At 35.2% G+C, this 14702-nt stretch overlaps 1 protein-coding gene across 2 annotated transcripts in view; it reads right to left on the bottom strand.

Annotated features, from left to right (window-relative positions):
* The window catches only part of ARHGAP24 (Rho GTPase activating protein 24), a 754850-nt gene that overhangs the window by 256558 nt on the left and 483590 nt on the right, over positions 1-14702 (bottom strand). For both annotated transcript variants that reach the window (XM_081303914.1, XM_081303913.1), the window contains exon 3: positions 8274-8361. In XM_081303914.1, the coding sequence (XP_081160040.1) occupies positions 8274-8361 (88 nt within the window). The remainder of the gene's footprint in view (positions 1-8273; positions 8362-14702) is intronic.

Genomic DNA, 14702 nt, shown 5'->3' with positions numbered 1-14702 from the left:
GTTGTAGTGTGTGGTGGTTTTGTGGATTTATATGGTTGTGAGTCTAGTTATTGTATTTATTAAGAAAGTAAATAAATACACTGATTGACAGCAGGAAACATGCCATTTATCCATCGAAAGCCATATTAAACAAGCTGTTATATGAACAGCCTGTCACAAATCAGTACAGGCTTGATATATGTTTTAGTAAACATTAAATAAGAATATCATGGAAGTGTTTCTCATACTAAGGCTACAGGAAACCTAGGGGTGGGGCAGGGATATATTTACAATAAATGAATGGTAGGTGAAATAAATTATCCCTCTGTGAGTAGATGTTTGTGAAATTCATTTTCTTTTACCTGAAAACAAAATATTTTTATTATCTGTGAGATACTTAGCACTGTAAGATGAGAATGAATATTGTAAAAATAAGAGTTTGAAAGATGATTGGAGGATATTTAATCTTGCAAGGGATATTTTAATCTCATAATACTTATGAACAGCTCCCTGAATTTTGTGTGGACTGAACTAAGTATGGGAAAAGGTTTTCATGCTAAGCACACCCAGGCTCCTATTAATGGTATTCATTATTTTAAAAGCCACATAAGAGATCTCAGCTCTTGTCAGAACCTAGAATCTAAATAAGCTAAGACAGGGCTAAAAAGAGACTTTCTGTTTGGTCACTAACACTTTTTAGGTTTATGATGAATTTTTTCCTTATAAAAATATTCAGAGATGTTTTTTCCCAGTAAAAATGTTGGCACATAATTTCTGAATCATGATTTTGAGGCAGTGGGTGATGCCATGGCCTGGGGAGACAGGCTGTCTCTGAGTTCTAATTCTGGCTTGGGTGGCACCAGTAGGGATTAGTGATTTATATTCATATCTTCAGCCTTCTTTTCATAGGTTTGCTTTTTTTATCTAGCCATGGCCCATAGAAGGTCAAATCTGGTCCACTGCCTCTATTTTACATTTTTAACTGGAAAAAAAACTGAAACAGGAATAATATTTCTTGATATTCGAAAATTATATGAGATTCCTATTTCAGTGTCCATGGATAAAGTTTTATTGGAACACAGCCACACACATTTATTTACTCTGAAAGCAGAGTCAAACAACTGTAAGAGACCTTATGGCCTGAAGTCTAAAATATTTAATCTCTAATCTTTTATAGAAAATGTTCACTAGTCCCTGATCTATCACTTAGTGATGATGGATGGATCAGTGGGACGATAAGAACTCTGCTCGAAGGGCCACTTCTCATAAGTGATCATATGATCACAAGTTATATCTCTTCATAAGTGCCCTAAAAGCCACTTGATCAAAGTGATATTAGCCAGAATTTTAAAGGATTAAAAGCATTTTAAAAATGTTCATTGTGTCATGTTAATAGCTTCTTTCAAATGTATGTTTTAAGGCATTTTTAAGTAGGAAGGGAATTTGGAAACAAAAATCCCAAAAACGTTTTTTCCTTTTTTAATAAAAGAATACATAGTAGCTAAAATATACTGATTTTTGCCGATGCATTTATTTAATTCATGTTCAGGACCACTTGTGTATATAGAATTATATTTTCATACCATAAACAACTCCTACTCACATTCTCTAAATGATCTGCACACATTAAAACTGAGCAAAAGTAAAACAAAAGTGAGCCAAAAAAGAAAAAAAAAGGCTGCCTACAGACTTAGGCAGACAAAAAGAGAGAGAGAGAGAGAGAGAGAGAGGGAGATTGTCACAGTTGTTTTGGGATAACAAATATAATTGTAAGGATTTTAGCTTAAAGTACCAGCACAGAAGAGGGAAAAAGTTAAGATAAAGGGACCATTGTAAAATTAAGATGCCTTAGCAGCATATTTAAATAAGTAATCAAGAAAATTACCAACTTTTATGCTAAAACACATTGAAATATCCCTACATTTTCATATAAAATAGATGCCAAACACTGACTTAAAACCTTTATTAAATGACACAAAGTTAATGTATCCAATGACTTTGTTTGTTAAACCCAGAAGGAGCTGCAAATACTGACACGGATGGTAAACTTCCATTGCTGTTACATAATTATTTCAAAAACTCAGAAACTGGCCAAGCATTTTTTCTTTCCCAGAGACACCCATGAATATCTGTCAAAACTATTTATTTCTCACTTGGCTTATTACATAACACAGCTGCACTGACCATCTAAGTAGGTTCAAGTTTTGGTAAATTAAAAATTTTATAGCCTCCAGGCACATGAAATGTTCTATCCAGGAAACACTATCTTGTAAATGCATGAAATAGGTTTGTGGGGTTACGTACCTGTAAGGACCAGGAAAAGAACAACTAAATCAGAGATAAAAATTTAACCCTGAATAGTATATAAAGCAATTAAAAATAATTGCAAAAAATGTGTCATGTTTTGTATACATATACATAAGTCAAATTCATAAATACACAGGAAAATACAGAGGTAAATAGAGAAATAGAGATTGAGACCATAAGACAGATTAAGATACTCTCTGGTTCCAGATATGTATTATTATTTTTAACCTGTGGTCTTTTATTGGATTTGAGGGAATCTCCAAACCCTCAAAAGTATGTACATTTTGCTAGGTATATGGATATTTCTGGCAAGAGAATCTATAGTGCATTTATTAAATTCTCTAGACACCCATGTCATTCAGTTCCTATGAAACCCTTTGTAAAATAATTAGAATGAAAATATTTCTACTTTAATTTACAGATGTAATATGTATTTGTCTGAGAGTAGTGGGACTAATTAGCACAGTCATGGCAAAAGTAGGATAAATAACACCTTGTACTTTTTTGAAGGGTTTAAATTTGTTTTCAGGCAGATAAAAATAACACTAGATTATCCTTCAAAAATCTCTTTTTTTCTGTTTCCATAGCTACTTCTACAATCCTGCTTCCCTTTTCTTCTGCATTTACCTCTTCTCTTCTTTCCCTGTGGGAAGGAAAAAGGATAAAAAAACCTCTATATCTAATTATTACTGATTTGGGGCACTGGACTGAGATGGACTTTGAGGGTCTGTAATACTGGAGATTGTCTTTGCAATCGGGGCTTGGCTTGGTTCCTAACATGAGATTAGCATCAGGTGTATTTTTTGGTGACTAGACACTGAGTGATAACTTGGCCAGCACATGGAAGGAGTTTGTGAAGAAGCCGAGAACAATTTCAGCATTGTTTACTCTGTCATGAGAACTGGACCCCAGAGTGTAATTGTTTTCTGTGGGAAAAAAAATTCCACACAGCATCTTCCTTTGCTATAGTTATTAACATGTGATTAAAACCACCACTGGCAAGTGTGTTTCTCCCCACTTTTCCATCATTGCAGAGTGATGACCTTAGAATGTGCTTTCAAAGAATTATAGGTGTGCATCTTTATCCAGAGTCTGTTTTTATAGTGAGCTTAAACAAAATACTTGCAAATAAGGAAAATGTCTATGCTCACTTCAAGTACCAAAATGCTCATTCTTAATGGATGAGCTGAGATGAGATACCAGTGTATCCATTTCAGTTCAAAAAATTAACTCCACATGTTCAGATTTCAGAAAATATGCTTCAGGTTATAATGTACTGCTGCCTCATTTAACTCATTTAAGCCCTCCAAATGACAAATGCCCTGTCCTGCAGTTTGGAGTAGCCTTAAGAGGCATCCAAGCCTCAGAGCACCTCATAGGATCAGATATGACATCAGTTAGATGTCATCATGGGCCTGCTTCTCCTGTTCCATCCTGCCTTCCTAACTATCACACATGAACTATCTCCAGAGAGCATGCCCCAATAATTATTCTGGCATAATCTCCACCAGAATGTGCTTCCTGGGAACTCAGTTGAAAATTATAGATAGATATAAACAGAAAGTTTCCTCTCCACTTTCTTGGAATTGCTGCCAAGACCCAGGGCTGAAGAAAAAAGAACCCACAACATGCTAAGTTGAAAAGACCAGTGGTGTTATGTTGAGCAACTTCCCCACAGGGCATATTGAAAAGACATATCAGAGAAGCAACTCTGCCCCTGGCTATTATAAGGTAAGGTCTAGAAAACAGGAAGTGCTACTTGGAGAAAGCAGATTTCAAGATAAATATTTTTTGAGGGCAAGGATATCTCCCATCTACTTGAACAAGTCAGGAAAGCACAAGAGCATTGCTTGTAAATTTTGAACTGTGACAGAATAGTCACCCATCCCTTCACTAAGTTGAGGAATCCTGATGGCCTCTGAAGTTTGGCATGCCATTGACCTTGCTGGGTGCTGTAACTGATGACCCACAGACAGAAGGATAAGATGAAGGAGGAAGCAACAGAAAAATAGCCTGCTTTTTTATTAGTTGGCAGGCCAGGAAGCATGAGTGTCCTGGTAGATGAATCAACACAAAGAAGCAGCTGGCCTTGAAGTCCTCATGTTTCACTCCATCCAACAGGACCATCTCCAGTGTGGGAGTAGCTTACTATGTGAAGTAGGTAACCAATTGCAAGGTCACAGTAAAAGCCACAAATAAACCCCATGAAAGTGTTAACATTTGGAAAGGAATGCAATGACCAGTCAGTGTGAGGGGGCTACACCCAGCAACAGCATCTGTATAGGAAGAATTCTATCTCCTGTTCTTTCAGTCTTTTCATTAGAGAGGAAAGAAGAGAAAGTGAAGTGTGTGAGGAATCTCTCTACTTCAGCCACCAGGGAAAGAAATGATCCTACACAGCAGGAAATAAAAGTTCAACATAGCAAAGTGGATGTCATTTCATGACCAAGATTCCTTCAGAAACATGGCAAATATATACACTTCAATAAATATCTGTTCAGCATCTTGTGTTACGTTGTCCTAGATGCTAGGGATATAGTAATGAGCGAGAAAGATAGGTACAGTTCTTTGTCTCTTTACCTTTCTAAGTCTGAATCATTTTATTTTATTTATTTTTTCTTTGATATATATGATATATATATATATATATATATATATATATATATATATATATATATTATAGTGGAATACATTACAATTCTTATTACATATATACAGCATTTTATTTTTCTGAGAAAGTTAAGGCATCGTTACTTCATTAATTTTCCTGTTTATTATTTTTTTAAATCACCAGGAGGAAAACTCTACCAGAACACATTTTAAGAAGCAAAAAAAACTACATTTTCTTTCTTCAAGGACTATACATTAGAGATCTGCCAACATTTCTTTCTCAACCACATTTCCCAAAAGCTTAGTACTTGGCTGTAAATGTTCACTCCATTCTAAAACTTGGCATGTCTGATAGTAAAGTCTTCAAATTTGCCAATTTGGCTGACATCTTTTTGAATAACAAGTAGGGAAATTAGAAAAAATTGGAGTGAAATGCTATAAATCATGGTAATATTCAGAGAAATAATTCTTTTTTTTAGAGAGAGTGAGAGAGGAGAGAGAGAGAGAGAGAGAGAGAGAATTTTTAATATTTATTTTTTAGTTCTCGGCGGACACAACATCTTTGTTGGTATGTGGTGCTGAGGATCGAACCCGGGCCGCACGCATGCCTGGCGAGCGCGCTACCGCTTGAGCCACATCCCCAGCCCCTCAGAGAGATAATTCTTTTCAGGAGATAATGAACCTATACAAATTAACCCTATATTATGGTAGATTGTTTTTGCCGATAGATTCTTACAAAAGCCTAGAGCCTGGGTAGAAATATATGAACAAATATAAACAAGTAGTGTACAAAAGCTGACATTCTTGATTCTGATGAAAATTCTTCATTTTTCTTATCTGCACACTATTATCCTTTAGTTTCATAGTACATTTCAGAATAAAGCAAAATCAGAAACAAACAAAAATTCCTACTATAGGTGAATAATTATAAAGCCATACAGTGCACCTGTGGATAAGCTGTATGCTTACATAAGTGGTCTGCAAACATGTGATAGTAGGTTATATAGCAAAGAGCTTGCTGTTGGCTTTTGTCAGTTTTGTTGGAAATCATTATGGGCTGATAAGATTAAAGAATTTAATATCCTCCTATTCATTCATGTACACTGAAAATCAGACTTGAGGTGTTTGCCAGAAAAGCAGAGGTGTGTTAGATCTGTAAGCATCATTTTGAGGGCAGGTTTTCAGAAGTGGCATTTGAGAGAATTCTACACAGAAAGCCAATGTAGGATAATATGTGTTATGTAGGTAGGAATACAAAGGGGTCTGTACAAAGTGCCAAACACATTCTGTAACTTCCTACATCATACAACTTCTGACACATGAAAATGCTCTATTGTTACTGCCCCAATTTCCATGTTAGATTCTTACACAATTGGAAGAATTGGATAGTACTATCTTATCATTCCTATTTGCAAAGATAAACCAAGTGTCTTGCTACCCCCAGATAATTCTGTGTTTGAAAAATCTGATGAAAATTGAAACAGATCTGTGAATTCATGTACAAGTATACAAGTGTTTGCTGGAAATGCTTTCCTGATTCAGAGTCACACAAATGACCGAGATTAATAACACACACTAGATTCTTGGTGTGGCAGTTCATGTTTTCAGTTCTTCTTCAAAGAATTATTTGGCATAGTTCTCTTCACAGTTCATAAAATAATTCAAAATTATAAAACTCAACTTAGCAGCTACTATTCTACCCATTGCATTAATAATTCAGAAAACATCTTTTCAAATGAAGTATGGACATAATTTATTTACCTCCAGAATTACAGCAAGTTTGAATTTTCTCCTGAAATGTTTTTGAAAGCATAACCTTCAGATTTTATATTACACAGTCTTAAATTTTGCCCACCAAACGCCATCATATATCTGCACTGCCTGTGAAACATATGCTCTGGAATAGCAGAGTTGGAGGATAAGTTCTCTCCCTGATTTCCTGGGCTTGAAGACATAGCTCTCTTTGAAACTCCCTTGAGAATATTCATCTATGTTGCATTAGAACTTCTTCACCAAAAGATGAAACCTCTATGCAGCTAGCAGACCAAATGGGAAAACAGACTTCTAGTATTATTGGAGATGAAAAGTCAAAGCCATCAGTTTAATACCATGATGGTTTAAAAGCCAATAGGCACTGATGTTTGAGAATAAATAGGGAAAGAAATTTCCTCTACTAATACTTCAAAGACTTAGTAACATCTGGAATCTGGTTCCATACGGGTATTCCACAAAGAAGTCAGAATAAAAGGATTTTAATAGGGCAAACAAGATTCAGGTTTCCTACAATATGTTCTCCCTGGGGGGAAACAAATAACACGATGCATCTGACTAACCTTTCTGCACTTCAGCTGCATTAATTAACATTTAGTCATGGATTCCATTGTGAGCCAGATGAACTCAATGCTACAGCTGTTTTCATTGAGGGGAAAAAATATGCCCTTACATTTTAGATTCCCAGCACTCCAAAATCTGGGAAAATATGTTTTATTGACTGCCTTTGTCCCAAAATTATGTATATGAATTACATATTACACAAATAAATTCACACCCACTCTAGGCTGTGATTGTGTCAATATCAATATCATGTAAACTAGATCAGCCAGAGCCAATATTAAGTATAAAAACCACATTTTTAACTCCTTTCTTCTTATGTCAAGGGATAAGGAAAGACTGAACAACTGATCAAAGAAGGACTTGGAGAAATTGTTGCTGGGTTATTCAACAATGTAAATGGGGATGGAGTACACTAAGGAGGATGGGTGCAGATGTCTAGGGAAAATGAACAGATGTTGCAGAAATTTAACTGCAGAATCTGATGAAATGGCAGAGACATCCTCAACTTTCCATGAAAGCCAAACATGTGGAAGTGGTTGGCTGGGAGCAAAGTTGAAGTAAGGAACTGTAATACTTGGTTTGTCATTGAAAGAGGGTTTTTTTGTTTGTTTGTTTGTTTTGTTTTTTTATAGGAAAGGCCCATTAAATAAGATGTAGTTTTGTAAAAGGAAAGAGGTCAGTGAATCAGCTAGGCAAAGTATTCTACCTGTAATACCTTGTCAAATTTCTATCCCATGATCACTGTAAAATCAGATCCAGTAGTCCCTTACAAGCACCAAGTCGTGACTTCTGGTTTACTGTGGAGTCTCATGGATGAATGAGAATTCAATTGTCATTTGACCATGAGTATGTGCATGTGTGCACATATATTTGTATCAATGTACAGTCTAGAAGGCATTATCTCTGTAAATAATAACCAGATTTGATACTCATCTTAATGTTTGAACCGGTAACTCAAGAAGACTAAAACTTGTCTGATGTGTCTTTATCTTTACCAACATGGAACAAAAATGCTTTAATCAAACCAGAAAAAAATATCTTACCTGGAACTACTTCAAAAAGGAATTTTCCTGGGTTTTCTTCATTACAGGGATGCTCAAGGACTTTATTTCCAGGCAGAAAAATAGTTCCCTGTGAACACAAATTCCCCAACATCAACACAATTGCAAGCACCACCAGTCATCTCATCATCATCATAATTTTCAGTGAATAGCTAAGATGCCTTGATAAACCAGTGTACAGTAACATGCATCACCTTGCTCATATTCCTGGTAATCAAATATCATGTTTGAGAATGATATGCATTTAACATTTTAACAAATATTTGTCATACATCAAATGTGTATAGGACACTGTGTTGACTTCTGGATTTATTCAAGTATCAAAGTATTAAGTGAATTCTGTGCGCCCCGAATTTTACTGAGTATTTGACCAACATCACATTAATTTAATTGTGGGAATAATCTTACAAACTAGGTATTATTTTCCTCATTTTATAGTTGTAAAAACCAAGGTGGGGACATTAAATAACTTAAGCAATGTTGCAATTAGTCTTCTGTTGTGCTGTAGTTAGTTATGTGTCTCCCCCAAATTGAAAATTTAATCCCAGTGCAACAATGTTAGGACATGGTGGCTAATGGGAGGGAGCTATTTTGTTATGAGGGCTCCACCCTCATGGATACATTAATGGCCATTATAAAAGAAATTGAAGCTGCAAGATTGATGTCCCGCTTTCTCTAACTTCCTCTTTGTCCTTAAGCTATGGGATGACATAGCAAGTTGGTCCTGACCCCTTAATCTTGAACTTCTCCTCCTCAAAAACTGTGAGCAAATATATTTCAGTTGATTATAAATTACCTAGTCTCAGGTATTCTGTAATATTAGTACAGAATGGAGTAACTAATTTTGAACAACCTTTATCTTTTCTGTTGGATTTCTTGTAGTGTATCATTCCCTTCAGTATCAAGATACATATAAAAGTCTATCCTATTAAAAATAAATACTGATTTAATTTGCCTTTTCATGCATTGTCCTATTTTTTTTTTTCATTGTCTACCAAAGACTTGTCTACACCAAAGCTCTTTCCTCATATGCATTCACTGCAGCCTAGTCTGTATAGCCATACAATCCATTTATAGGACTCTCACATACTGCATGCTTGACAATGTTCCATCCTCCATGAGCGTGACTTCCCAGGAGCATTTAGCTATTGACCACTATTTCTTGAAGCATCTTTTTCTCTTGGTTGTTTGATTTTACCCAGGTTTTTCCATTACTTTTCTGTTAGCAGAATCTCTTCTGCTGACTTTAATTCACCTTATAGCTATTAGAATTTTTCAAAGATTTATTCAATGATTCCTTCTCTTCTGACTCTTTTTTTTCTCTTCAAATTATCACATCCATGCCTATGACTTCAATGAATCAAGTCAACAATTATCATACTCATGTTTCCTACCCTGGACTCACTAAGCTTCAGAACTTCATATCCAAAAGCTTATTTGACATTTATATCTCAAAGGTATTTTAAGCTCAACTTACTTGAATTAAAGTGCAACTGAGCCTAGTCCTCATTATGTATTCCTAGCTCAGTGATACACCACCTTTCATTCAGTTGCAAAATCTGGAATTGTAGAACTCATCTCTATTCTACTGTAGCTTTACTGCCGCTACTACTTTCTCTCAGTGACAATCATCTCTGTGTAGCATGTTTCAAACACCCTTTACTGGATTCTCTGCAATACTCTTAGCATCTTTCAATCAATTCTTTTAAAACACAGAGTAATCTTTATGAACAAATTTGTTATTGCAACTTCCCCACTAAAGATCCTTTGGTGGCTTTCGTTTGTTCTAGAACAAAGGACTGGATGGTTTGACTCCATTCACATTTTTAAGGTAATTTTTGTTGCTTTCTTTGGTTTTACATGATCTAGCTAACTGATTTTATATAAAATAATATCATGCTCCCATTTACATTAGGACGACATTCTTTCTCTGGTTCTTTGATACTCACTTTTCAAATTAACTAAATCTAAAATATACTTGCATCAATTCCTAATTTATCCTCAATGACTAACATTTGATCCACCATGTAGTTAGTTAACACTAAAGAAGTGTATTGTTGAGTGAATGATACTCTTAGTATAAAAAAGCCAGTATCCCAAACCCCACATGCTGGACTCAGACACCCATGCTCAGTCCACTATGTTATATTGTCAGTTTTTCCCAGCTTGAAGCAATATTTAGCTCAACTAGTATTTTACTTAACTTTCATCCTATATGGTTTGGCACAGAAAATTATAGTCATCAACTATTTCCCTATTTCTGGTTGAGTGATAAAGCATACCACTAACTAAAATCAAAGTGTCAGTTACACGTATATTTTCTCCTTTGTTTTTTTCCTCCAGGAAGCAAATTTTCCTACTTCACTTTTTATTTAACTTCCTCTGGCCTATAGATTCCATTTTGAAAAAACTGGTATCTTATTAGTAACCTTTAAGAACTACTAAATAATTTGAAGATATTCATTGCTGAGAGCCATGGCTGAGTCTGTATGGCCCCTGGCATTTTGCCAACTGTATTGATTGACAGGCGAGGCATTACTATCCACCTTGGCTGCTACTTTTGAGTTCTCTTGCTACTTTGGAGTTCTCGTGGGGATTCCCGGGGATTTCCCTGGGATTCCCCGAGAGTTCCCATTGGTTGGAGAAGTGCAGGAGGAGGGATTTCCGGAGTTGATATTTCCGGTGGCTGGTTCCTAGACGAGCCTCCTGGCGTTAGGGAGGAGTTGCTGGTGGAGTTCAAAAATAAAGTTTGTTCGTGCTTCAGTGGCTCGTGATTTGTGCCCAGCCAGACTGCGGCAATTCATCATAATTGAGACCTTTCTTTCTTTCATTCTGTAGGTTTAATCTATATGGTTTCTAAACATGGTGATAATGTCAATGGATTTATTCTATATACTGAAATGATTTTGTGAAGTAATTCAATTTGTAACTTATACTTGTTTTACAACACAGTATCCAGCCCTCCAGACAGAGCATTCATTTTATGCATAGCTGTGTATATGTGTATCCCTGATATTAATTCTATACCTTTAGGATCTACTTAGGATATTACACTGTACATGTTCCACACAAATCACATGTAAACTCTCCTGCATACACAACATCTCCACATGATCCCCAACCTTGCTTGGCAATTAGAAGATTCCAAGTAATGCTATCTTTTTATACATAGCAAGTAGATACTTCTGACTGAAATTTTGATTTTGATTTTAAATTTGACATTATATAAATTTTTACATTATATAATTTTACAGTTTTACAGAAAATTTGTAATATAAAAATAAGAGTTGAAATATTGATTCTATTATTTAAGGCTAAATACTCTGTAATTTACAAATATTTATTACGGTTAATTCACTGTGTCATTCAGAAGTTAAGTAATTTGGTTTAAATAGCTACCTTGATCACCTTATTTAGAAACCATGTGATTGAAATCCCTCTCTCAGAGAAGTTACAGTTATTTTACAGTTATTGTTAGTTATTTTCGAAGCATTTAACAATAACAGAAATGGATGGTGTTGGAGAAGATAATGCTAAGTGAAGTTGTCAATCTCCCCAAAATGCCAAATGTTTTCTCGGATATAAGGAGGCTGATTCATAGTGGAATACGGAGGAGGAGAATGGGAGGAATAGACAAACTCTAGATAGGGCAGAGGGGTGGGAGGGAAAGGGAGGGGGTATGGGGTTAGCAAGGATGGTGGAATGTGATGGACATTATTATCCAAAATACATGTATGAAGATACAAATTGGTGTCAACATACTTTATATACAACCAGAGATATGAAAAATTGTGTTGTATATGTATAATAAGAATTGTAATGCATTCCACTGTCATTTATTTTTTAAAAAAAATCAATAAAAAAGAAGATGCACATAAAAAAGAATAAAGTCTCTAACCACCATAGATAAACTAATATTAACACCAAATACATTTTCTATATTTTATTTGTACATATATATGCAAAACAGTATTTTTTTCAAAAACATAATAATAATAATAATAATAATAATAAAGATTTATTGATTATCTGCTTCAAAATTAAAAATCATACATTGTTATAATGTCAATGTAATACTTGGTGTCATTTTTTATAAGTTGAATTGTATAGACCTTGCTGGAATGCTCTACTGCTGTAAAGTGTTCACGGTTTTTTGTGTTATTATAAAGAAAATTTAATAAACATCCACAAAGATAAATATCTGAGTTCCTTCCTAACTTTTTTTCTTAATACAAATACCTAAAAAGAAAATTAGTGGGGAAAAAATAAGCATACACTGTTTGTTGCAGGGGCTTGGTTAATTCTCCTAGAGTTGCTCTAAATTCACCAACCAAACAAGCAACCAACTAACAAGCAAGAATTATTCTAGTGCCTGAACTAACTTGAAAGTAATTTATTTTTTGAGAGACTACCATATGTTAGATATTACTCCTATAATTATCTAAGGCAATGTGAGGTTTGTGAAAGAAGCAAATAATAAAATCTATTCTCAATACAAGAATAACACAATACATACCTATAGGATCAGTGAGTGGCAAAGAATGTAGAAAAGCAACCTAATATAAGAAAAGTTTAAAAAGAAAATGCCAGGAAACTCTGATTAGTTAGGAAAGATAATATAAAGAAAACAGTTTTCAAAGGACTATAGAGTTTTAAGATTTAGTGCAAAGGGTAAGCTTCCAAAGTGGAGGAAATAAGATCAACAAAAGCAGGGATTAGAGACACATGTGCAGGGCATATTAGAATATTCAAAATATCCATGAGGAAGAGTAATTAGGAAGTAGGAGGGTTGGTTACATATGCTGAAGATGTGCTACAGAAAGTTCAACCCAGCTGAGGACATTGCACTTGATATCCATGGCAATCAAGAACAGTGCATGTTCTTGTGTAAGCAGAAGGAGACTTAAGAACACTGGGTTCTAAAGAGTCTGTAATCACAAATCAATTACTTTGACATAAGATAGTGAATGTCCAGACCTTCACAAATAGGTCTGTAGTAGAAATAGCATACATTTATGTTAGAGATATATTATGAGAGAGATATTTTCAAGACATGTTAAAGAAACTGTCCATTGCTTAAACAGGGAACAAAAAAGAAAGATTTAAAGAAGACATCAATATTGTTTACTCTGTGTTTAGAAGAAAGGTGGTATTTCTTGTTAGAAATCAGGAATTAGGAAGATTCAGGCTTTAAAAGGCCCCTCTGGGAACTTGAACCAAAATGATATGATATTCTTCAATTTTCAGTCAGAGGCTCCACTGGATATTCTTTATTTGTTATGTAGGTCTTTCAACCCTTCAGTCTTTCCATTACCCCATGCTGTAGTTTGGCTCTGGAACATCTCCCCAAACTGGATCTGAGATGTCCCTCACATGTTCATATGTGGAAGGCTTAGTCCCCAAAGCAGCAGTGTTCAGAGGTGAGGTCTTTGGGCAGGTGATGGATCACTGGAGCACTAATCACATCAGTGGATCAATTCTTTGATGGCATTATTGGGAGGTGGTGGAAACTGTAGAAGGTAGATCCTAGTTGGAGGAAGTGGGTCACTAAGGGTATTCTCTGCAAAGTAGATCTTGTTTCAGCTCCTTCCCCCAAACCCTCCTCCTTCTGGCCACCATGAAGTGAGCATGAGGTGCCCTGTCACATCCCTCCACCATGACATTCTGCTTCACCATAGGCCCAGAAACAATGGAGCCCAATGACCATGGGCTGAAACCTCTTAGCCATTAGCCAAAATAAATCTTTCTTATTTTAAGTTGTTTTCCTCAGGTAAGAGATCATGAAAAGCAGACTAACACAGATTCCTGAGTTACAAAATAGCCAGAGTATAAGTGCCATTAATTTTCTAAATAAGGTCATATTACCCATGACACCTCACTGCAAATTTTTGTTGATCAGAGAGAAAAAACTCATGTAGAAGGAAAACTTATAGACTTTTTGATAGTTTAGCATATGTGGCAATAGTTACATGGCACTAATTAATCAGCATATTCAGATTGGAAATATTTTCATCATTGATAGGTAACATCTCTGTCATAAAGAATCTTCTTCAAATTTTCAAAATGGGATAATATGGTAAGCAAATCTTGCATGGTCTGACAGCTAAGAGTTGGCTAAGGTAACACATTTCAGAACCAATTTGTAGTTTGTTTTCAGCTAAAATTGCTATTATTGAGAAAGTTCATCTCTAGTTAATATCAGATATCTGGACCAAAAGTACAAGAGATTATTAGGACAAGGCTTGATGCTGTTAAAAACAGATATTGAGATCTTTTTCTTTGATATTTGGATGGAAAAAATGCATGCCTTTATAGTAAATACACACATGCTTTGTCAGTTTCTTAAACACAATGACAAGATTTTTCTTTTTCAGAATGAAAAATGACCATGAGCATCACAAGGAAGTAGGC

The sequence above is a fragment of the Spermophilus citellus genome, assembly GCF_964194105.1.
Source record: "Spermophilus citellus genome assembly, chromosome: 8".
Lineage (NCBI taxonomy): Eukaryota > Metazoa > Chordata > Mammalia > Rodentia > Sciuridae > Spermophilus > Spermophilus citellus.
The sequence above is the reverse complement of the archived record's forward strand: the minus strand, read 5'-3'. Positions and strand labels throughout refer to the sequence as shown.